We start from the raw sequence: 12,524 nt of genomic DNA on the forward strand, positions 1-12,524 counted from the left end.
CTCTCTAGTCAGTCAGTTCTTGTCATCAGGTGGCAATATTTGAGCTTTAACTTCAGCATAAATTCTTCCAATGAATATGCAGGATTGATTGCCTTTAGGATTGACTGGTTTGATCTCCTTGCAATCCAAGGGACTCTCAAGAGTCTTCCCCAACACCACGGTTCAAAAGCATACATTCTTTGTTGCTCAGCCTTCTTTATGGTCCAACTCTCACACACATACAGGACTACTAGAAAAACAATAGCTTTGACTAGACAGACTTGTAGGCAAAGTGATGCCTCTCTGATTTTCAATATGCTGTCTAGATTGGTCATAGCTTTTCTTCCAAGGAGCAATGTCTTTTAATTTCACAGCTGCTGTCACTACATTGACTTTGGAGTCCAAGAAAAGAAAGCCTGTCACTGTTTCCATTGTGTCCACATCTATTTGCCATGAAGTGATGGGACTGGATGCCATGACCTTCATTTTTTGAATGTGGAGGTTTGACCCACCTTTCTCACTCTCCTATTTCACTTTCATCAAGAGACTCTGTAGTTCTTTGCTTTCTGGCATTAGGATAGTGTTTTCTGCATACCTGAGGCTATTGATATTTCTCCCTGCAATCTTGACTCCAGCTTGTAATTCATCCAACCTGGCACTTCGCATGATATATTCTGCATAGAAGTTAAATAAGCAGCGTGACAACATACAGCCTTGACATACTCCTTTCCCAATTTGGAACCAGTCCATTGCTCCATGCCCGGTTCTACCTGTTACTTCTTAATCTGCATACAGATTCCTCAGGAGGCAAGTAAGTTGGTCTGGTATTCCCATCTCTTGAAGAATTTGCCATGGTTTGTTGTGATGCACACAGTCAAAGTCTTTAGCATGGTCAATGAAGCAGATGTTTCTCAGGAATTCTCTTGCTTTTTCTATGATCCAATGGAAGTTGGCAATTTGATCTCTGATTCCTCTGGCTTCTCTAAATCCAACTTGAACATCTAAAAGCTCTCAGTTGATGAACTGTTGAAGTCTAGCTTGGAGAATCTTGAGCATTAATTTACTAGCATGTGAGGTGAGTGAAATTGTGCAGTAGTTTGAACAGCTTTGGCATTGCCTTTCTTTGGGATTGGAATGAAAACTGACCTTTCCCAGTCCTATGGCACTGCTGAGTTTTCCAAATTTGTTGGCATATTGAGTGCAGCACTTTGATAAAATGATTTTTTAGAATTTAAAATAACTCAGCTGGAATTTCATCACCTCCACTAGCTTTGTTCTTAGCAATGCTTCCTAAGGTCCACTTGACTTCACATTCCAGGATGTCTGGCTCTAGGTGATTGATTACTCCATTGTGATTATTTGGGTCATGGAGATTTTTTTTGTACAGTTCTTCTGTATATTCTTGCCACCTCTTCTTAACATGTTCTGCTTCTGTTAGGTCCATGTGATTTCTGTCTTTTACTGTGCCCATCTTTGCATGAAATATTCCCTTGGTATATCTAGTTTTCCTGAAGAGATTTCTAGACTTTCCCATTCTATTGGCTTCCTCTCTTTCTTTGCATTGACCACTTAGAAAGGCTTTCTTATCTCTCCTTGCTATTCTTTGGAACTCTGCATTCAGATGGATATATCTTTTCTTTTCTCCTTTGCCTTTAGTTTCTCTTATTTTCTTAGCTATTTGTAAGGCTTCCTCAGACAACCATTTTGCCTTTTTGCTTTTCTTTTTCTTGGGGATGGTCTTGATCACAGCCTCCTATACAATGTTATGAACCTCCATCCATGGTTTTTCAGGCACTCTCTCTGTCAGATCTAATCCCTTGAACCTATTTGTCACTTCCACTGTATAATAGTAAGGGATTTGATTTAGATCATACCTGAATGGTCTAACAGTTTTCCCTACTTTCTTCAATTTAAGTCTGAATTTGGCAATAAGGAGTTCATGATCTGAGCCACAGTCACCTCCCAGTCTTGTTTTTGCTGATTGTGTAGAGCTTCTCCATCTTTGGCTACAAAAAACATAATCGATCTGATTTTGGTGTTGACCATCTGGTAATGTCCATTTGTAGAGTCATCTCTTGTGTTGTTGGAAGATGGTGTTTGCTATGACCAGTGCATTCTCTTGGCAAAACTCTGCTAGGCTTTGCCCTGCTTCATTTTGTACTCCAAGGCCAAGCTTGCCTGTTACTCCAGGTATCTCTTGACTTCCTACTTTTTCATTCCAGTCCCCTACAATGAAAAGGACATCATTTTTTGCTGTTAGTTCTGGAAGGTCCTGTAGGTCTTCATAGAACCAGTCAACTTCAGCTTCTTCAGCATTAGTGGTTTGGGCATAGACTTGGATTACTGTGATACTGAATGGTTTGCCTTGGAAATAAACAGAGATGATTGTGTCATTTTTGAGACTACACCGATGTACTGCATCTCAGACTCTTTGGTAGACTATGAGTGTTAGTTCATTTCTTCTAAGGCATTCTTGTCCACAGTAGTAGATACAAAGGCTATCTGAATTAATCTGCCCATTCCAGTCCATATTAGTTCACCAATTCCTGAAATGTCGATGTTCACTCTTGCCATCTCCTGTTTGACCACTTCCAGTTTACCTTGATTCATGGACCTAACATTACAGGTTCCTATGCAATATTGTACTTCACAGCATTGGACTTTACTTCCATCACCAGTCACATCCACATCTGGGTGTTGTTTTTGCTTTGGCTCAGCTTCTTCATTCTTTCCTGAGGTATATCTCCACTCTTCTCCAGTAGCATATCGGGTTTCTACCTACTTAGGGAGTTCATCGTTCAGTGTCATATCATTTTGCCTTTTCATATTGTTCATAGGAATCTCAAGGCAATACTGAAATGGTTTGCAGTTCATTTCTCCAGTGAGTAGCTGAACCACAAGGGAAGCCCAAGAATACAGGAGTGGGCATTCTCCAGTGATTCTTCCTGACCCAGGAATAGAACAGGGGTTTCCTACATAGCAGGCAGATTCTTTACCAACTGAGCTATCAAGAAAGCCCCTCCAGTGAACCACATTTGTCAGAATTTTCCACCATGACCCATTCATCTTGGGTGGCCCTACACAGCATGGCTCATACTTTCATTGCATTAGACAAGGCTTGGATCCATGAGATCAGTTTGATTAGCTTTCTGTGATTGTGGTTTTCATTCTGTCTGCACTAACAGACATGGTAATTTTGAGGCCAGCTTTTCTCATTAGAGACTTGTCAGCGTTCAGTAAGGACAGGCCTTGTTGGCCACCATTCAAGACGTGCTGGGTGAAGTCATCAGGGACTTCGATGTGTGCAATCTTCCAGGAATATGTAATTTTGAGTCTAATTCAACAGATTATGATTGTGACAAATGTTTGGTTGTTCATGGGTTCTGTACACGGCATTTTACAAGAGACTGCTGCATCTCAGACATGCCTCCTTGACCCTGAGGACTCATTACTCAACATCTCTGGAACCCTTCTGGTAGAGTCATCTTTGAATTTAAATGCCACAGTGGAAAGAAAACAAGTCTGTGGTTTGTAACTTCTTTTCAATTTCAACCAAGGCGTGTGTTCAAGCTTGGTCATTGACTTTATTCACCAGATTGAGACTCTGTCAAAAACTAAAGTCATTCTCATGAGGTCAAGTTATGATCTCTAAGAACAGTCAAAGCATTTGCCAGAGTTATCCCCTACACTTGTTGTGAGAGTCCCCATTCAGCTGTTTTCTCTTCAGTCACAAGGACATGGAGACTCCACCACACAGATGCCTAACTGTCAAGGCTGGTCTTTCACTGATCTTGAGTACATAAGGATCAGGGCACTGAGGGATACTTCTACCACTTCACATATGCAGGCTCTACTCCACCTCTACGACTCTTCTGACTGCGGGATTTATACATAAGTACCAGTCTGTGAGAGGGATGTGGCCACCTCAAACTTCTTCCTGTAATCTGAAGGAGCACAGTGCTTCTCTGGGCTCCTGCTACACCACTCAGAGCACCTAAGGCCACTCTTTCAGGACTAGAAGGGGAAGATCTTTGGGCTCTTCTGTAGTGTGCTCTCCTCCACAGCAAATGAGGTGATCTATATCTAAGCCTTGCATTAAGTAAGAAAGACGTCACAAAGAAGGAAGACATTTATTCTTGTCTCCTACAGACCCGTCATGCTGGCTCCATTAGTGTCTCATGAAGGAAATCTTAGATAGCTGCTACCCTAGGCAGAAACTCTCTCCAACCACTGTTCATCCCATTTGTGTAATTAAAACATCCAACCCAATCATCAAGCTGAATTTCATTAAAGGGTAAAGCCCCTCCTTCCCATGGCTTGTGCTGGCTTCTGCTGAAGGCCGAGCAGTGTGGACAGGGCTGCTTCCATCTGCACCCCTGCCCTCGCCTCCTCCTCCTCCAGCCACTGGCCTTGCTTCTGACTCCTCTTTGGTTGGAGGAGAGAGAAGAAACCCCTGAAGACAAGTCCAGGGCAATCTGGTCTTTGGGGAATGGAGATGCACCTAGTGTCTCTTTTCCTCATGGGGCTCCATTAATGACTCTGCCGAGAGCCTCCCCTGGAAATCTACCAATACATGTGCAACTGGTGACTGCTATCTGCCCTCCACCTTGTCACTTCAACACAAGTTCCTGGCAGAGTTGGGATCCCTGGTAGACTTCCAGTCAAGTCCCTGTTAAGCTGGCTTTGGTTGGCGCCCTCCTGTGTGGCCTACAGCTGATTTGTGGGAAGCACACGCTTGGGTCCACAGTTAGTGAAAGCTGTGGTTGCTTCAAATCAGCCTCCTCAATCATTATCCCCTGGCACATGGCAACATCTTTTATGTTTCCCCCAAGAGCATCTGGCTCTAAAGTTTCACTCCAGAGGACACTGGTCTTGTCCCTCCAGGAATCTCTTACCATGCAGCACTCATGTCCTCAGGCAGCACCAAGACCCAGGGGGCCACCTGATTGGTGTGAGGTGAGAGAGAACTCTCGTCCTGTTGGGTAGAGCACAAGTGATTCCCCATGGAGCCTCCCTTATGAAATGCCATGGTTACAGAGAGATTACCGTCGTGACTAGGGGAGCCACTACTCTAGGTATAAACCCCCCACATTTGCCAATCCTGAAGGTTGTTGTCCTTCCAATCAAAGTGTTCTCTTTTATAAAACCCTTTCTTTGTAGCTCAATTGGTAAAGAATCCCCTCGCTATGCAAGGAGACCCTTGTTCGATTCCTGGGTCAGGAAGATCCCCTGGAGAAGGTAAAGTCTACCCACTCCAGTATTCTGGCCTGGAGAATTCCATTGACTACATCCATGAGGTCGCAAAGAGTTGGACACGACTGAGCCACTTTCACTTTCACTTTCCTCTTGAACTCTTCAAGTACTTACTGATTTATTTGAAGAACTACACCTCACAGAACTGGTTCACACCTTTTTTCCTTTCAAGTTCTACACAAATCTTTTAGTACATAAGACTGGAATGTGGGGATGTTGTCAGTACTGAGTCAGTCGAAATGAATATTTATGTTAATATCCTGCCACATTCACCCTAGGCCACTCACATAATCTTCAGTTCAAAATTTCAATGTCGGACCCTCCCTTTGACTCTGATACTCAGCATGTCACAAACCTAATTGAATGTTGTCACTTCTGAGTCTACCCTGATGATCTCACCTACAGACCCTAACTTTCCTCTTTCTGCAAAGAAAGGGCTTATTATCCCATCACCCACATGCACACATCCTATACATCCTTCAGAGTAGACCTCAAGCCCTGAATTCTTCCTCAAGTCTTCTCCTATGAATCCTACTTTCCCCAGCTATGGATCATGGCTGTGGCATATTTCAACCATAGGAATAGTACACACGCTGAGTGCTGGAACTTCCGGAGACCTCAGGACTCAGAACCACCTTCAGAGAAAACTGAGATATAACGAAAGTGAAGATAATCTAATGGTCAAGAATTCATGCATCAAGGAAAAGATGATGTCTATATCATTCACTTGAATTACTCATTTTTCTTCTGAGTATATGTTTTACCTTCAAAAATAGAACATAGGTTTGGGAGAAAAGAAATCAACTCCTTTAAGTTGCATCTTCATTAGGTCCTAACACAAGCCTAGAAACACACAAGCTAACTGACTTCATAATGCTTCTGCAAATCCCTAAGAGAAAATATCATCAAAATGGTTCACAAAGGAAATATGTCTGGGCAGTGCATGATTATTTGCTCTCTAGAGATAATGTTGCACTGATGAATTACTCACAAGGAACTAACTATAAATATAACTGTGTTATAGCAAATAGCAGTGGGGCCTGCAGTGTTATTTCACATATATTATGAATGTTTCTCACAACAGACTTTTCTTCCACATTGTCTTACTCCATTCATAATATTTGTGATGAACCTTAGAATGAGCAGGTATTTGAGATGTTAATTTCTTGACATTTAATCTCCAATCCCTGTGTCCCTAAGTTTCACGGATGCAGTAAACACCCTGTCACTTTCAGAGATAAAACAAAGGACAGCTGTAAAAATTCCAGATATTTGTGTTTGAGTTATCTGCCATATTTATCTGAATATAAACTCATCTCTCTATCACTGAAGTTTTGTAATGATTTTAGCAAGATAGAACCTTTCATGTGCTCACTGCCAATGTCACAGTCCATGTCAGTAAAATTTTCCCAGAGACTTCAACAATCACGTGAGACTGTCAGGGGATTGAAAGACAAACAAACAAACAAAAAGAATAAAAATCAGGGAATGCTTTCAAATAGAAAAAGAAGTAAGTTTCATAAGATGTATCCATCAGTATTCTAGCAGAAAAAAGATGGTCTACTATAATGAAATACTTGAAGCAGAGTCTAGTGAAGAGGCTTCCTATGAACAATGGATACAAGGTTTGGAAATGACAAGGCAGATGTCCAGTAACACTGAGGAAAGTGTATCAGTACCCTAAGTGGTGAACAAAAGGTGGAATCCAGAAGGAGAGTTGGGTGGAGAGATCTCAAGGAGAGGCACTGTGACCTTCACCTTAGGGTAGCAACTACTCAGAGATGACCCTGCAGGGAGAGAGGCAGGAGAACAGATACACTGATCTTGCTTTTCTACCTTCAAGAGATGTCCTGCTTGGATTTCCTTTGGCAGAAACCAAGCAGAGGACAGACAGCAAGAGATCCCACTGATGTAGTCCATGCAGATCAGCCTCCCAGGCAACAAGTTAGATTGAAGGGGAGAGGGGGGTGAAGTGTGGATGTGCAGATGCAAACAAAAACTATTTGATAGAGAAGAGGTTTTTGTGTTACAGTTAGGAGCATTTGAAGTTAGGACAGTATGTTAAAAGAGGGAGAGAGCCCACTGGTGGGTTTGGACCCATGTCTTGTGAAAGTTTCCTAGCTGGGAGGACTTGTGCCTCTGCTCTGGTGGATGGAACTGGACTTTGTCTCTCTGAAGGGTAGTGCTGTGTCTAGGAGTGTGTTTTGGGGTGTCTATGAGCTTGATATGGCTTTGGGCAGTCCTTCTGCTAATGGTCAGGGTTGTGTTTCTGTTTTGCAAATGGTTCAGCGTGAAGTGTCCAGGATTGGAGGTTTTGGGTCTTTGGGTAGGACTTTGTCTTAGTGCTGATATGGAGGCCTTTGGGAGAGCTCCTGTCAATTAATGTTCTGTTAGCAAATGTGCTGTTTGATGCAGAGATCTCAAATCCCTAGGTTGTGCTCTGTGACAACCAACAGGGGTGGAAGGGGGGTTCAAGAGGGAGGGGACATATGTGTACCTATCACTGATTCATGTTGATATATGGCAGGAACCAACATAATACTGGAAAGCAATTTCTTCCAATTAAAAAAATTAAGATGTCTAAAAAGATCAGACTGGTGCCTTTGAAAGAGCTTTAATTTTAAAAAGCAAGCAGATATGAATTAAAATTCAGCTCTGTTGATCACTAGGCAAGAATTCAGATGGCTCTAGTCAAATTACTTATATTCCTGAGACTCACTGTCATCTTTTCTATAGAATTGTTATCAGAATTAATTTAAATAAAAGGACATATAAAATATTTTTGTATAGAAGAACAGTCATGTTGATCTGTACTATACTTAAATGGCATTGATAGCAAAGAGATATATTTAATAGCAAAAAGAGGAGAGGAAAAAAACAAGAGAATTTGCCAACTTCCACATCTCCATGAACCATAGAATAATGGTGCCAGAGAAGCCCATGCTTCACAAACAAAGTTCTCCTAGGTGTGGATTGAAATAACGCATCACTTATTACATCAGTGGGGCCTACACTTAACATAGGCAAGGTTTCTTATTTGAATGTTCCCAGATTGAATTTTTGAACTCTACAAAATGGATCATTACCTGGTTATGTCAATTTCATAAACTCTTAAATTTGTTGACATTGTGTGGAAGGACAGGTAGGAGTCAGGAGTGCTGGAGAATGAGCTGGGAAGATATTTAATTCTAGTTAATTCTCACTGCATGGGTACCCAGATGATGCTAGTGGTAAAAAACCCCCCTACCAATGTTTGAGATGTGAGTGATGTGGGTTTGACCCGTGGGTCAGGAAGATCCCCTGGAGGGTGGCATGGCAACCCACTCCAATATTTTTGCCTGGAGAATCCCATGGACAGAGAAGCCTGGTGGGCTAAAGTCCTCAGGGTCGCAAAGAGTCGGACAGGACTGAAACAACTTAGCCTGCTTTCATGCAGCCCTAACTGCATAACAAATTATCCCAAAACATAGTGGTTTAAAAGAACAGCAACCATTTATTTTTCTCATGAATCTGCAATTTGGGCAGGACCCCATGGGGATGGCTCCTCTTTGCTCTTTGCAGTTTCATCAGTTGGCAGCTGGAGAATCCACTCTGTCTTGCCTCACTTGCAAGGCTGGCAAGCTGATTCTGGATGGCAGATGAAATCTCAGCCAGGGGAGTGGATCAGTGACTTCAGGTTCTCTTCATGCAGGCGCCTTGGGCTTCCACTCAGGCTTCCTCACAACAGGGTGGGCAAATTCCAAGGGTAACCAATGTGGAAGAGCAAGGAGGCATTTTCCCTATCTTATCTTAGAAGTCGTATGGTGTTGCTTCAACCACCCACTATTTCTCAAAGCAGTCACAAAGTCCCTCCAATTTCCAGGTTAGGGACATACATGCATAGCTCAAGGAAGAGAGATCATAAGAGGAGTCAGATTATAAGAAGTCAGAAGGTAGGGTTTTAACCATCTTTGGAAAATAAACACTACCACATTAACAAGCTATAGTAAACTGAGGAGTAAAAATAAACTTTATACTACCAGAACATGTGCCATATTCTTGAAAGCATATTTTTAATCATGTTGAATGCAACCTGAAATATATTCATCTCAGCTTCTTCCCTTATATTTTTCATTCGTTCTTCATGCTTCTGCAGTAGCAACTTTATTTGTTTATCCTTTTCTTCTTGTGGTTCATTGGCATATTCCTTTTCTATTAGTTTCATTTGGTTTTGTAATTCATCCTCATAGACTTTCTTTAAGTATTCCTCCTGCTGTCTCAGCTTTTGGTCTATGTCCTTGTAAATGGGGTCAGAAAAGTAAGCCCCTTGGTTGTCCTGCACCATCTTGTCTATCAGCTCCAGCAGCTCCTTCACCTGAGCTTCCTTCTCAGCCTGCTCTGTGTTTCTGCTGTTACTGATGGCATAGCGGCGGTCTCCACACTCCTGGAGGAGGCTTCGTAGGTTTATATCTGCATGCTTCAAAAAGTCGCTCAGACTCTGGTCCCCCAGTTCATCTCTGCGAGTGAATAAGATGATCATATACTTCATGGCTGCTTTCCCAAACAGAGACTTGACCAACGCCACGGTTTGCTGCTCTTCCTGTGTGTAGCGGCCCAGCCTCAGGACCAAGACGATGGCGTGAGGCCCAGGACAGGAGGCGAGGACACATCGGCTGATTTCCTTGCAGGTTTTGTCCAGGGTCTCCTTGGTGTCAAAGAGCCCTGGAGTGTCAACAATGAGAAGCTCTCTCCCCTTCCATTCCCGGGATGCTTTCTGACAAGTTTTGGTAACAGCTTCCGCAGCAATCCTAGAGTGGAATACTTTTTTACCGAGGATGGTGTTTCCAGTCGCACTTTTCCCACTTCCCGTCTTCCCGACCAGCACCATCCTCAGGGTGTTGTTTGGCGTGGCAGCCATGTTTATATCAACAGACTCTGGCGCCCAGGCACCCACACCACCTTAAGAAAAGGTAGAAGAGGGGGAAAGGGTCACTTTAGGTAAGTAGGAACCATTTCCAACTCTCTCTTTTTTTTTTCTTCTTTTCCTCCCTGAAAGGTTCTAATATTCTCTTATGCATATTGACCCCGGCAGAGACAGAAAATTTAAACAGTTCAATTGTTATTGAAGAAATAACCAAGTAGTTAGAGTTTCCCCACAAAAGTCAGGTCCTGATAGTTTCATAGGGAACTCACTGAAACCTTTAAAGACCTGATAATCTCAGTGCTTCAAACTATTCCTGATCACATAGCAATGAAGGAAAATGTTCAGTTTTTTCTATGAAGCAAGTGTAATGTTGATTCCAAAGCCAACAAAGATTTCACAATAAATAAATCTGTAGACATGTCTCATGTGTAAATATTGATACAAAAGTCCTAAATAAATTATTATATGCAAAAAGCAGTATCACATGAGTAAGTATGATTGTCAGATATACTAGGGTGATTCAACATGAGAGTTTTGACTGTTACAATACATCCCATCAGGAGATTAAGAAGAAAAGTGACTAGGTGCAGAAGAGTCATTTGGCCAAATTCAGTCCTGATTCATGTTTAAAGCAGTTCATCAAATTTAAATTAATTGATTCTTCTTTATAAATGTATGTATATTTAAAATAAAAAATTTTTGTTATCACTTTTTTTTCATGCAACTAAAATTGTTGTTCAGCCATTAAGTTGTGTAGAACTTTTTTTGTGACCCCATTATTGTAGCCTGCCTGGCTCCTCTGTCCATGGCATTACCCAGGGAAGAATACTAGATTGGTTTGCCATTTTGTTCTCCAGAGCATCTTACAGACCCAGGGATCAAACCCGAGTTTCCTTCATTGGCAGGTGGATTCTTTGCCATTGAGCCACCTGGTAAACTCAGCAATTAAAGCAATTGATTATAAAATTTATTTGAAGGAAAAAAAATTTGCCTGGGCAATCAAGCCACACACAAAAAAATGAGGTAAGACTACCTTTGCCAGATAGTAGAATATAACAGTTTCTTTAATTAAAGCAGTATGATATTGGTGCATGGATAGACAGAATACTGAAACAAAAACAGAAAGTTCAAATATAGGCTAAGTTGATCACACAATATTCATTTATATTCAAATCATTTACATTATGCTACATTTATATTCAGTAAGGTGGCATCTCACATCAGTGCAAAGAAAGATGGACTAATAAGGAACACTGAGATAACCATATAGAAAAAATAAAATCGTGTCCATTTCTTCTTGCTGTTCAACTTCCAAATAGGTTAGAAATTTAAATGTAGAAAAAGTAACCCATATAAATAATAGAAGAAACATGAGTAAATCTTTGTAACCTAGGTATAGGTAAAATATTTATAAGATTTGGAATAGAGTAAGTTTGTGTGAAAATCACTTAGTCATGTACAACTCTTTGCGATCCCATGGACTATACCATCCATAGAATTCTCCAGGCCAGAATACTGGAGTGGATAGCGTTTCCTTTCTCCAGGTTATCTTCCCAACCCAGGGATTGAACCCAGGTCTCCCGCATTGGAGGTGGATTCTTTACCAGCTGAGCCACAGGGAAGCCCAGAGTAAGGAAAGAGACTCCTAAATTTGATTACATAAAAATCAAACAGATATTGTGGGGATATACAAATTAAAACACAAATGTCAAACCAGAGGAAAAAATGTTCCTACTTATAGAAAAGAAGGGCCATTTCCCTTTTATACACATAATATCTCTACAAAAGGTCAATAAATACATGAAAAGATGCTCAGCATCACTAACTACTCAAGAAATGCAATCAAAAATACCTTGATGTATCACCCCACAGCAGTCAGAATTGCCACCATCAAAAAGTCTACAAATAATGCTGAAGAGAGTGTGAAGGAAATGGAACCCTCCTCCACTGTTGGTGGAAACATAAATTAGTATAGCCTCTATGAAGAACAGTATGGAAGATCCTCAAGAAACTAGACATAGAGTTGCCATATGACCCAGCAATCCAACTCCTGGGCATATTATCCAGATAAAACTCTAATTTAAAAAGATACATGCAGCCCTATGTTCATAGTAGCGCTATTCACAATATCCCAGATGGGGAAACAACCTAATTGTACATCTACAGATGAATGTGTGAAGGACTGTGGTTTGTACACACAATGGGATATTACTCAACCATAAAAGAGAATGAAATATTGCCATTTGCAGCAACACGGATGAAATGAGATACTTTCACATTTAGTGAAGTAAGTCAGACAGGAAAAAATATATATGGTATAATTAATATGTGGAATCTAAAAAAGTAAATGACCTTATTTACAAAACAGAAACAGACTCACTAACACAGA

The 12,524-nt window shown here is 41.3% G+C and overlaps 1 protein-coding gene across 7 annotated transcripts in view; it reads right to left on the reverse strand.

Moving 5' to 3' along the window:
- Positions 1-12,524, reverse strand: part of LOC122674440 (GTPase IMAP family member 7-like) — an 89,240-nt gene that overhangs the window by 34,843 nt on the left and 41,873 nt on the right. For 4 of the 7 annotated variants that reach the window (XM_043872752.1, XM_043872751.1, XM_043872750.1 and 1 more), the window contains one exon: positions 8,703-10,170. The exons of the other annotated variants lie outside the window; for them this stretch is intronic. In XM_043872752.1, coding sequence (XP_043728687.1) covers positions 9,248-10,170 — 923 coding nt within the window. In that variant the 3' untranslated portion in view covers positions 8,703-9,247. Of the gene's footprint in view, positions 1-8,702; positions 10,171-12,524 lie in introns of those variants that run through there. 7 annotated transcript variants of the gene reach the window in all.

This window comes from Cervus elaphus, chromosome 18 (genome assembly GCF_910594005.1).
Source record: "Cervus elaphus chromosome 18, mCerEla1.1, whole genome shotgun sequence".
NCBI lineage: Eukaryota > Metazoa > Chordata > Mammalia > Artiodactyla > Cervidae > Cervus > Cervus elaphus.